Raw genomic sequence first — 13,107 nt, 5'->3', positions numbered from 1 at the left:
GAGAACTAGAAAGGCGAGGATCACTGAGCCATTTATCCCCAGTTCATGAGGACAGCCACTTTTTGTTTGCTTTTTACCTGGAAGAATTCTGCAGAGGGGCAGGTGTACACAAACAAAATGTACGTGGCTGAAAATAGCGCCTTTTTGTCTTCCTCGGGAAGAGTCTTAGTACTAAGCTTAAGAGTGCAGAGGAGACCAGCAGATAATGGAAACCTGGGGGTGGGGGGGATAGGCAGCAGTCTAGGGATGCCTTTTATGCCTTTGTCTAGAGTAGCCCAATGTCCTGTGAAGCCAAAAGCGATCGCAGGTTTAGCACCCGCTGTTTAAGGTTACCTTCAGAAGGGTTTGCTTGCCCCTGTACTGGTCCCTGTCTTACTCCTGTTTTCCCTGTCAAGTTGAAGATCATTTAATAAGATTCTCTAGATTACTAGATATCCTGTAGTCACTTTTCCTAATCCTCATCTGCTTTTGGTCCAAGTGCCAAGTGTTGCTGCCTACTTTACAGTTATAGATCTCTGCACTGTCTTTTTCAGCATCCCAGTTCATGAGGACAGCCCGTTTTTGTTTGCTTTTTACCTGGAAAAATCTCTATTGTTGGCAAGTTTTACTCCAGGGGTACAGTGAAATTCTACTTCTCACAGGTATTGCATTCAGCTTTGGCCCCATTTCAGTTGAACCCTGTATGAGCGCTGTTGTAGAGACTACTTCATGGTGTCTTCCCAGTTTCATGAAACATAATGTTGAAAACACCATTCTGTTGTTACAATACCTGGCCAACAGGGGGCACAACATGTCAAAAGAAAAACTGCACTCTGCCTTCCAAGGGATTCCAAAGGACCAAACTCATTGCCATCAAGTGAATGCAGACTCAGAGCAACCCTATAGGATAGGGTAGAATTGTCCCTGTGGGTTTCTGAGACCATAACTCTTTATAGGAGTAGGAAGCTGTCTGTCTCCCAAGAAACAGCTGGTGGTTTTGAATTGCTAAACCTAGGGATGGCAACCCAACTTGTAACCACTATTCCACCAGGGCTCCTGAAGTGTGCCTTATTTGCTGTCCCATCACCAGAGAGCAAGAGAGCGAGGGGTGGGCCTTGCAGAGCCATTTATCTCTTTGCCCTCCAATCAAACGGTGACCTGATGAATCCCACATGTCCTTATTGGCCAGGTTGGCACAATAAACCTATCTAGCACAGTTTCATTACCAAACGAATTTGCTGCAAAGTTTCAGGGTGTAAAAGCTGGGGTATATCTTTCTCAGGTGAAAAACACCAGGGTCTCTGACTGGGAGGTCAAGCCAGGTGGAGGACTGACCCTGAAATTCAGATGCCCTCCTGCAACCACCAACCAACCACCACCACCACCCATGCCCAACAAGTGACGTGGTAAGCCGAGGACTTCGCAGAAAGGATTTGATCTTAATTCTGTCCTCACAAACACAGGCATCGAAAATTAGCCATATTTTGAGAAAGCCGTCCATTGTCCCGAGATGGAAATGTTTTCAAATGCACATTCTCCGGGCCGAATAATATGCCCCCTGCAATAGCTTCCCTCCCTCACCCTGCCCTATTAAGGAGCAGTCTTAAAGGAACTACCAGCATAGATGAATCATTGCTGTGTGTGGCTACTTCACTGTGCCTGAGAATGATCTATAGATAGGAGCAATCAGGTTCCATAGCCAAGCCACAGTAAAATGTAGCAAACTACATTTTACAAGAGACATCTTGACATCTCTTGCTTATACTAATCAGAGGTTACTCCCCCTGGGGAGGGTTCAGGGGGGGGGCGGTTCAAGTCCAACTAGCACTAGGTCAAGATGGTGACTCACCTCACTGATTATTTATTATGTTACTTGCTTATGATATTACCCATTGACTATGTGTTTGTTAGCTGTATGACATGCATGCCTTATGAAAGATCTGTAAGCCCCATTACATACACCCATTGGAAAATACATTCACTCTCTTGGTCCTGACATTGGGACAAGAGCCCCTGTGTCCCACTGTCTGTCTGTCTGTCTCTATTATTTTCCACAATCGCAAAGTTGCTGCTGAGGACCCGATCGAATGTTGGGGATTTAAGTACGTTTTATTCTATCAGTCGAATGGAGACTTGGAGTGATGTTACAATTGTTAGCTGGTCATTCTGTATAGCAAGTGCTAGTCATTTAACACTATGTTGGTTTGGTCATAAGAATCTTGGTTCTGCGACACTAGACCCTCAGGTGGGGGAAAAAAACCGATCTTCCATACCCCGACGGAAGCAAACCAAGAAGGAAAAAGAGAAAGGGCAGTCGGCCTAGACACCATACAGGCACACCAAGGCCAGAGGATGAGGCCCCTGCATGGAGCTGCTAAGGCACAGAGAGGACTGTGGGACTACCAACAACTCAAGACGTGCTGTCCCCTAACTGTAGCAAAGGGAGACAGGGGACAACAATGGGGACACACGGCAGGGAGGCAGTAGGGGAATGGAGCATAACTGATCATCACTTGGAGTAAAGCCAAGCCACAGAGCCCCCGAGGAGCCCCAAGAATGGACTTTGGACTAGGATGGGAAGCCCCGGGATCTCCCCCAGGACCAGGGGGGAGGGACTCATGGGGGCCAGCAAAGAGACCTGGACCTATGTTTGTTTGTTTTTTCTTTTCTTCTCCCCTCATCTTTTTCTCTCTCCTTTTCTTTCTTCAACTGTATGTTTTCTTACTGTTCAGACTAGGACATTGATGGTTTGCCTAATTATATGGTTGGACATGGGAGAGAAGCCCGGGGAGAAGGCAATGGGGCCAATGGCCCCAGAAGGTAGAGGAGGAAGAAGGAGGTGGGGAGAAGGGTGTGGTGAGCATACGGTATCATGGACAGGGGAACAATTAGGGAAGTGGAACCAGCCTCTAGGAGAGGGTAGAGATCCTGTGAGTATTAGAGCAACACCAAGCGAGTGGAGACGGGGACGCGGGGAAGGAAACATTAAAGAATTAGAGGAAGGTTGTATGTTTCATTGTTGCTATACTGCACCCTGACTGGCTCATCTCTTCCCCCCCCCCACCTTCTGTAAGGGGATGTCCAGTTACCTATAGATGGGCTTTGAGTCTCAACTCTGCACACCCCCTCATTCACAACGATATGAGTTTTTGTTCTTTGATGTCTGATACCTTATCCCGACACCTCATGATCACACAGGCTGGTGTGCTTCTTCCATGTGGGCTTTGTTGCTTCTCAGTTAGATGGCCACTTGTTTATCTTCAGCCTTTAAGACCCCAGACGCTATATCTTTTGATAGCTTTCTTCCCACATTTGCTTATGCACCCACTTTGTCTTCAGTGATTGTGTTGGGAATCTCGTTTCTCTTTATCACATATGCTGAATAAAGTGGTTTTCCTCGCTATGATAATGCTGTGGTGATTTCCCCTAGGGCACACTTTTATTAAGTCTTAAACAAGGCAAAGACAAGAACAAATCACCCAGGTAAAGAGTGAGAGAATAATGGTGTCCAAAAGATTCATGGATACTTTGTTCATTATAGAATACAGAGAACTAAAGAACTGGGCCACAAAATCACGATTGGCAGCGTATCATTTCGTCGCTGGCTGTCCTCGGTGGGAGAGGGAAGAGAGGCTGGGATGGGTGTCCACTACCACGGATGAGAAAAGGTTGCAGGATGAGTCCTGGCCCTCTGATGCATGCTGACCTTGTGGTTCTGGTCACCACCCATTTTCATCAGGTCCTTGAGGGCGAGATGCCCTTCACTGAGCTGGCTATAGGAGTCACAGGAATTCACTTTAAATCAAAACACTCTCCCTGAAGGCAAAAGCGGTTTCCATTGTCAACTGACCGTGGGAATGAATTTACGTCAAGACTCACTGCAGCTGGAGTTCTCACTCTAGCCTTCCACCACCCGCATGCTCAGAAGGTAACCTCCAAATAAGCCACAACCAGAGGCATATAAACACTTGTGAAGATGGTACAGAGCTCGGCAACATTTTCTATTATATATGGGTGTCCATGAAACGAGATTCAGTATCTATTAGCAATTTTACAAAGGTGGAAATGGAGTCCCCAACTGGTTAAGTAGTCTATCCAGGCTAGGGTCACACAGAAAGTAGCCAAAAGAGGGACTAGGGAGCTTATGAAGGCTTTACAAGGAGGTGGAAGTTGAATTTGTCTCAAGAGATGTGCACTGTTCAGAGGTCAAGATTATAATCAAGGTGAAAAGAAGGCTGCCAATGGAAAGAGCTTGACACCTTAAACAAAGATGCTTGGGTTCTATTGTGTATATATTTGCTACGATTAGAAAAAAAATACATGAATAAAATTTCTACAAGGAAATTGTTCTAGTATATAAGAATTGTACAACTCTTCTCAATATTATTGAATTATTGAATTGTATGACGTGGATAAAATGCTAATAAAACTTTAAAAAAAAAGATGCATGGTGTTTTTATATGGTTGGAGTGCTGCTGTATTCAGTGTGAGAAGATAGGAGATACCCTACCTGGGGCACAAGCCAGTCCATGTAGTCCCTTCTGTGACCTGCTAAACAGACTAATTCTTGATCTCTAAAATAGGCATTTTGACTTAATTTGTTGAGGTGGAAGATTCTCTTAACAAGAGGCTACAGGGAAGTGAGATTTTCCTTGAACTTCCCTCTTCACTGCTTCCTTCAGAGTCTGACATCCCCTTTGCCTTTGAACAAGTGGTGGTTGCAGCTCTGGCAGAATTAAGGAGGCTACAAGGGTGTGGGGTACCAGCCTCGACAATCAAAGGGATCCAAGGGGCAGCTGTGTAATTGAGGAGTAAAATTAAAGAGACATCAGACAAGATAAAGCATGCAAGTGCTCACTTCCGGGACTGTCATGACTTCAGGAACCAGATCCCCACAGAGAGAGTGAATATATTTCCATCCAAGGCTTATATGCACTCTAGGGGCATGCCAGTCCCTCTTATTACAGATAACCACGTGTAACAGGAAGGGCTTGTACAACAGGCATAGATGTGACAGGAAGGCATACACGTAACAAGATAGGTGGGCTCTAGTCAAGATGGCAGCCTAACCTTGGTCATCCCGGGGTTGGCTTGACTGTAGGTGTCTTTGGGTTCTCCTTCAGGGGAACCATCCATTATCCTTATCAGAAAGAGTACGTTCTACCTAGGGTGGGACAGACAATAGGGCCTCATTGCCTTAGATGGCTGACAGCCTTCAGGCAGATAACCTTTAAGCAGTTGACCTCCAAGTGTATAGTCAGTGACCATGTGTTTGCAAACAGCACCTTAGGTTTGGCATATATTATGGGAGGGCATCCTGGGGAATAGCTTTTCTGTTTCCCACACGAGGGACCCCGTCTCACCTGAAGACCTGAGGTTTTGTGATGAATAGAGAAGAAATGACAGTGCAGATAGGAATGTGCATTGAGGGAAACTATATTTGAAGTAGAGGTAGCAGTACACTTTGGAAACAACCAGGCTTCCACTAGATCAAGAAGGTAAAGATATACATCCAAAGAAACAGACCCTAAATCCCAGAGGGTTGCATGAACGGGCTTGAAATATGGTAAGGGCAGGATATATAAACTATTGAATTAGAGCTTAGATTCTGAACACTAGGTTTGTAGAAGGTTATGGATGACAGTGGAAGCTGAAAATCCATTTGCAGTGTCCCCACTTGGATTAAGCCTCCATGGAATTCCTTCTGACCATTATTCAGAGATGTGAATAGTTTGCCTTCATGCAGAGTACATTGGAAAGTGGATTACCTCTACCACCCTGACCAGTCAAAAGAAGATAAGTCTCCTGTATGGGCTTGCATAAGTGTGTCCTTGACAGAGACTGGCATAGTAGGGTTTCATAGTCATGAGTCATTCCCTGACTGCCTTGGTTGGAAGGCCCTGGCAAACTTGTGATCTCTTTGAACAATGTACGTGTCTCAATTATGGTCCCATTCCCATGTCTGTAGTGCCACCTGCACCTGCGATATATTGATATGCCACTAATGATGCTTCTGTGACAATTTCCTTTGCTCTCCCATATTCTTTTTAAAAAACAATCATTTTATTGGCAGATAATCCACATATCACACAATTCAGTAGGTCAATCATATCAACAAGAGTTGTACAATCATTGCCACAATCAATTTTATAAGATTTTTTAAAGACTTCTTTTAAGTTTTCATTGAAATGAATGTGATAAATATACACGAACACTTTCTTTCATGTAGTAGTAAAGAGTCACTAATACTTTAAAGAAAGAAACTATTTCATTTCCTTACAACTTGGGATTCACCATCAACATGGTCCACAAATGATATCGGAACCTCACCAATAGTTCAACTCTCTTGCCCGGACAACCATCTCCATTCAGAAGGCAAAGCCTTTAGAAACAGCCCTGATGATGTAGGGGTTACATATTGGGCTGTAACCCTATGGTCGGCAGTTCAAAATCATCAGCAGCTTTTCTGGAGAATTAGTCTCAAAAATCCACTGGGGGTCTGTGAGTCAGCATGGACTCCATGGTAGTGCAACTGTTCTATAATTAAACCACTATTGTTCTTAAGTTTAAATGGCTATAGTTTGCTGATCTTTACACCTGCAACTGTCCTAAAACTTGCCTTGACTCTGTGTTTAGAAACACTCCTCTGATACCCTGTACTTATTAACATATGTCAGGTGTGGCAGGTCACATGTACTACCTCATTTAATCCCCACAATCCTGGGATGTAGTTCATAGATAAATACGAAGTTCTGAGAAGTTAAAAGACTTTTTTTGTAATGGAAAGGCGAGTAAGTGGCATACCTGTGATTGGAACAACAAAATTTCTGACCTCAAAACTTGTGTTTTTAGCCACTGCATTAGGCATTACCTATGAAGGCAGTTTTCTGTTAGTTTTGCATTAAAATGGTTGTATCTCTTCAAAGTTTTTGAATCTACAGGGGTTTCATTTTCTTTATTTTTGGCTTCATTTTCATAAGGGCCCAAATGTTCTCCTAATCTGAAGATTTTCCCACAGGTATGTGAGATGATCCATCAATTTTTTTTACCGTTCTTTCAATGTACCAGTAATTAATAAGTGGATTATGCACTTTGTTGACAAGTACAAGCCCAGCTTATCTCAAAGCGTAATGAACACAGAGTGGGAGAAAGATAAGGAATAGAGTTCAATATCATCAAACAGACTAAGCTTATTGGGTGGGTAGATATAGAGTCCCTAAGACGATGGTCCCTCGGTCATCTTTCCGGTCTAGAATTGAACTCGTCCTGAGTGAGAATAATCACATTTAAAGTCATAGAGGCAACGTTTTCCCAAGAATTAATTCAAAAGTTTAGAAAAGGAGGAGCAGACACAGGGGAAACTGGAAACGGGGGAAATGGCTTCAGTGATGACATTTAGGAGATTGCAGAGGATGAGTTGAAACAAAATGTATATGAACTGTTCCATGTAAAACTAATCATCTGCTCTATAAACCTTCACCCAATTCACAATAAAAGTATTTGTTTAAAGCTGATTGACATTTATTATGACTTTGTCAAACGGGAAACAGGTTATCAAAGAAAGTGATCTGTCCTTGGCTAGGGCATAGAGAAGATAACCAGTGTCCAGGGAAATCTCCATGGAAATTCCAATCCCAATTCAAGTAAGCAGGGGCAATCTTTAAACTGTGCCCCCCAACCCCAAATTCAAATGAATAGATTTTGCTAGCAGTGATATGTCAGCAAGCACACATTCTCCAGTCTTGTTTGGCTGCCTCAGTAGGTACCTTTCATATTTGTGATACCCTGTAATGTCCCTCTGTGCCTTGTCTGGTACCTCTTGAATTTGTACCTGTGATCAAGTGTGGGACCCCTCTGACTACCTTGCTTCTCGAAGGATGCTGCGATATACCAGTTTAATTAAAAAAACTTCTCAGTGGTGCCCTGCTTCAAGTGGCACTCAGGGCACACGCCATACCTGCTATACCTTAGATATGCCTATGGCCCATGGTTCCACTGCTACTAAGTACCAGCATTAGGCTACCATCCCAGGACTTTATACTCTATGTTCTTTATACTTTCCTAACAGTATTCAGTGAAAATAGACTTATGCTCATTCTATGAAAAAGTAAATAGCTTTTTCCTGAATATAAAAGTAGAACATTCCCATTGTAGAAAATTCTACAAAACATACAAAAGTATAAAAGAAGAGAGAAGTCACCTACAATCATATCTTCTCGAAATAATAACTTTAGCCTTCTGATTTGATTCATTTCCTTCCCAATTTTCTCCCCTCTGTGAGAGGACGTCAAAGAGTTCATGGAAAAATTCCATGATCTTTACATTCCATTTTCCCATGATTTTTTTTCTAGCCTCCTCATGTGTATGTTGAAGGGGCTTCAAAAAGTTCATGGGGAAAATGGAGTTAGGATAATGATATTTTCCCACTGGGACCCTGGTGGTACAGTAGGGATGCACTCAGTTGCTAACTGAAACATCAGTGGCTCCAACCCACCGGCAACTTCATGAGAGCAAGATGCAGCAGCCTGCTTCTGTAAATATTTCCACCCTTGGAAACACTAGAGGGCAGTTCTACTCTGTCCTACAGGAGCATGGTGAGTCAGAATGGACTCAGAGGCTGTGGACTAGCTTGGCATGAATATCCCTTTTGTTGATCTTTGTCCACTTCCGATTACGTTCTCTGTCTGGATTCTTAGAAGTAGAGCAAAGGTGGATGATTCCGACAAACTGCTTTCCAGAAAAGTACCGGTAGCAATTAACCCTATGCCCAACAATTTGTGTTTTTCATGAGGCTTCCTTCTCCTCATTATGTTTTCTCTGGTGTTGAATAAGTTGTGAGCTATAACGATAGGCTTTCCCACAGTCACTACATTTATAGGGTTTTTCCTTGGTGTGGGTTCTCAAATGTAGAATAACTTGAGAAGTCTGCCTGAAGGTTTTCCCACATTCATTACATTTATAGGGTTTCTCTCCAGTGTGAACTCTCTGGTGGTCGATAAGGTTTCGATTAGACGTGAAAGCTTTCCCACATTCGTTACATTTGTAGGGTTTCTCTCTACGATGAAGTCTCTGATGTTCTTTTAGGGTCTTCCTCAAGATAAAAGCCTTTCCACATGCATCACATTCGTAAGGCTTTTCCCCAGTGTGAATTCTCTGGTGGTCCATGATCTTCATATTAGAGCCACAGGTTTTCCCACACTCCTTGCATTTGTAAACCTTTTTCCCTTTGTGCATTCTCTGGTGCTGAGTGAGGTTTGAACTTCGGCTAAATGCTTTTCCACACTCGATACATGTGTACGGTTTCTCCCCAGTGTGAACTCTATGATGTGAAATAAGACCTGAACTCCGACTAAAGGCTTTCCCACACTCCTTGCATTCATAAGTTTTCTCCCCACTGTGGATTCCCTGGTGCCGGATGAGGTGTGACTTACCACTGAAAGATTTCCCACATATGCTGCATGGGTAAGGCTTCAATCCTGTATGGATTCTCTGGTGCACTACAAGATTGGAGCTGTGACTGAAGGCTTTCCCACACTGCTTACACTTATAGGGCTTCTCTCCTGTGTGGATTCTCTCATGTACTGTGAGGTTTGCGCTCTGACTAAAGGCTTTCCCACACTCACCACATACATACTGCTTCTTTTCGGTCTGAATTGCCTCGTTTGTTGCAGGGTCAGAGCACTGACTACCATCTTTTTCTGATTTCTGGTCATTCACCGCTGAGAATGTTTTATTGTCTCTAACTGTCTTTTGTTTGAAGTTTCGTGTTTTCTTCCTCATTTTCTCCTGCACGGAGCATACCAGGACTTCATTAGTCTTCTCTTTCTTTTCGGAGGCTTTCTAAAGGTTTACTTTTTGGTAACACCTGTGTGGAGTCCTCTCGAAGGTATACCCATATTCTGGCTTTTCGGGAAGGGTGTCTTGGAATCAGCACTTCTTCAGTCCCCGCTTGACCACCTGACATGAGAAAGAAAAATTGTACATGTCACCTATTTCTGTAGTAGAGGGGAAGAAATATCCAAGGACAACATGATCTAGTAGACCACAGGGTGTCAACATGGAAGAGTAAATGTTCAGAGATAGGGGGAACTGATCAAAGAAAGTGAAAGAAAGTAGTCTAGACATAGACAGGGAGGCCTAGGTATTGGCTTCTGGAAAGCTGGGAGCTGACGGGAGCCCAACAAGCCCAGCATCAGAATGAGTGTTGAACAGTAGCATGAGACCCACTCCACTTTCCTGCTCCCCATGCTCGGCTCCCAGAATTGGAGCCTTCTACCTCCCAATGGACACATTGCATTGGGCAAATCTGCTGCACACGACCGCTTTAATGTGTTACAAAGCAAGGGGGTTCCTTTGAGAACTAAAGCACACCTGACCCAAGCCATGGCATTTTCAATCACCTCATATGCATGTGAAAGCTGGTTGTTCAATAAGTGTGGTAGTCACCTAATCGGATGTCAATTTAAGGATTAAAAGTGTAGGGGTGGAGTCTAGGCTGTCAATCTGGAGATAGCCAATGAGACTTCTGTGGGCATGGCCTTCTCCTGAGAATTCTGGGAAATCTGGTACTTCCTCTTTGGAGGAGGAAGCCATCTCTCTCTCTCTGCTACTCTCTGAGAGACATTGCAGAAGACAAGCGAGATGGACACAACCAGACCTCGGAAGCAGGAGAAGCCACATGGAGACCCCTGACAGCACTGAGATGTTTCCAATGACACTGGATCCAAAGACTCTCTACCCACTGGCCTGTGATCTTCTGCATTCGGCATCATTGCATGTGTTTCGTGAATCTGAAGAGGACTTTATAGATTGATATCAGAAATATGGGCTAATATCGGACTTATGTACTTGATCTGGACTGGACTGGGATGTTTTCTTAAAATACAATTACTCTTTATATAAAGTTCTCTCTTGCACATATATGAGTGTCTCTAGATTTGTTTCTGTAGTCCACCCAGACTAACACAGTAAGGAAGACTGAGGAAGATTCAATGCACTTGAATTATGGTGCTGGTTAAGAATATTCAAAGCACTGTGGACCACCCAAAGAACAAACACAAGAACAAACTTCGGTCTTGGAAGAAGTACAACCAGAATGCTTTTTAGAGGAAAGGATGGCGAGATTGTCTCTCTCATCCTTTGGACATGTTGTCGTGGGAGACCAGTCCCTGGAGAAGGACATCATGGCTGGTAAAGCAGAGGGGCAGCTAAAATGAAGAGGACCCTCGACAAGGGGAAGTGACACAGTGGCTGTGACAATGGGCTCAGGCATAGGAACAATTGTGAGATGGCCAGGACCAGGCAGTGTTACATTCTGTGCTGCAAGGGTCACTACGAGTGACTCGATGGCATCTAACAACTCCTAACGGCAGGTCTTGCACTCTTGCAAAAGTGAATTGAAAGCATCTCAGTTCAGATGCACAAATAACTAATCTTCAGAGTTCATCTTTTTAGTGTTTGCTGACCTGTTTCCCCAGTATTACTGATTTCGTGGTTGGCATAAACTAACTGCCCAAGAATTGTCTCAGACAGAGTATGACTAAGATTTCCTTTTTCATCAGTCCAGGTAGCAGGCTGCCATCATGAAAACCTATCTTGATAATGAGTAACCCAATTATTCCAATAGTAGAGCTCCATCACATTGTAGCCTGTTCCATAAGGATCAGAATGTAATTAGTTGCATCCCTCCATGACAAGTGGTTTACTCTTTTCTAAGCTGTCACTCTGACAGACTTGAGTCCACTGGGTAAATGTGAGAGGCTGAACCATGGGAAGAGTTAGTTAAATCACTGCAAGGGAGACTCTGAGAGAACCTCATATTATATACCAGTAAAATGCACAGACTTTATGCAAGAGGTGCTGATACATGAAATCAAACATCAGGGGGTGAGCAGGAATTTGACACACTGTTCTGAACAATAGCATAACCACAGCAGACCCTAGGACTGGGTTGTAAAAGGACTCTGCAGTGTTGACACTAATTTTTCTCCTATCGTGCTCCTTTTTAGACTTGTATAGCTGCATACTGTTACATAGTTTCTAACATGTTTTAGATAACCTGGTATCCTTCTACTTAAGTTTTCCTAAGCATTTCCCCACAACGCTCTTTACTCATAACAGGATCATTTTGTGACCACACGAGGCACCATGAGATAGATTCATTTTGCAAATGTTAGACATTTCTGTCATCCCCACTCCATGTTCAATCACAAGCACTAAAACGATTATGACCACTTTATAGAATATTTGTTCTTGTTGAAATCTATCTCTTGGATAAATGTTCTGTGACTGGGTTCTTGAGCCAGAAAGAATTAAATTGTTTTACAGGACTGCCTATCCTTTAAAATAAAATTCTGATGAGGTTCCATTATCTCATAACTCTCTGATGAACTGAGTTACACTTTCTAAAGGCAAGCCCTGACCAGCGGGGAGTGCTCAAGAGCAGCAAGGAGGGAAACAAGAAGCAGACAATGTCACTTCTACCTTTTTCTCTTTTAATAAATCATTTTATTGGGGGCTTTTTCAGCTCACAGAGAGACATTCTGGAAGTAGGTTCACTTGCTATCCTATCTGCTCTGCAACCCACTGGCTTCTCACTGATATTTCCTCCACCTGCTTCACCCTATTAAGTTAGGAGAGACAGCAACATGTGGATGTGGGGATGCTCCTAGGATCTTGGCAAAAATCCACCCTTCTCCACCATTCTCTTATGCCTTCCTTTCACACACATTTCTGTTTTTCATCCCCCTTGGAGAGGATTATACATCAATCAATACAATTGTTCCCCCATTTTCTCCCCAGATCTTATAACAATCCATACATCAATTGTATCAAGCACATGTACATATGTTGCCATCATCATTTTCAAAACATTTTCTTTCTACGTGAACCCTTGGTATCAGCTCTTTTTAAAATCCTATCTCCCTTCACACACATTTCTGTTTTTCATCCCACTTGGGGGGATCATTACCATTGGTCCCCCATTTTCTTCCCAGATCTTCCCCCTACCCTCCTGGTATCACTACTCCCATTACTGTACCTGAGGGGTTTATCTGTCCTGGATTCTGTGTGTTGAGAGCTCTTATCTGTACCAGTATACATGCTCTGGTCTAGGTAGATTTCAAGACA

At 43.4% G+C, this 13,107-nt stretch overlaps 1 protein-coding gene across 2 annotated transcripts in view; it reads right to left on the bottom strand.

Moving 5' to 3' along the window:
* Positions 1 to 8,382: 8,382 nt before the first annotated feature.
* Positions 8,383 to 13,107, bottom strand: part of LOC115871259 (zinc finger protein 660) — an 11,697-nt gene continuing 6,972 nt past the window's right edge. For both annotated transcript variants that reach the window (XM_045295028.1, XM_030886962.2), the window contains exon 3: positions 8,383 to 9,936. In XM_045295028.1, coding sequence (XP_045150963.1) covers positions 8,764 to 9,759 — 996 coding nt within the window. In that variant the 5' untranslated portion in view covers positions 9,760 to 9,936 and the 3' untranslated portion in view covers positions 8,383 to 8,763. The remainder of the gene's footprint in view (positions 9,937 to 13,107) is intronic.

This window comes from Echinops telfairi, unplaced genomic scaffold (assembly GCF_000313985.2).
Source record: "Echinops telfairi isolate 266 unplaced genomic scaffold, ASM31398v2 ScPeMD7_4225;HRSCAF=4972, whole genome shotgun sequence".
NCBI classification, from domain to species: Eukaryota; Metazoa; Chordata; class Mammalia; order Afrosoricida; family Tenrecidae; genus Echinops; species Echinops telfairi.
This window is presented reverse-complemented; position numbering and strand designations above follow the sequence as displayed.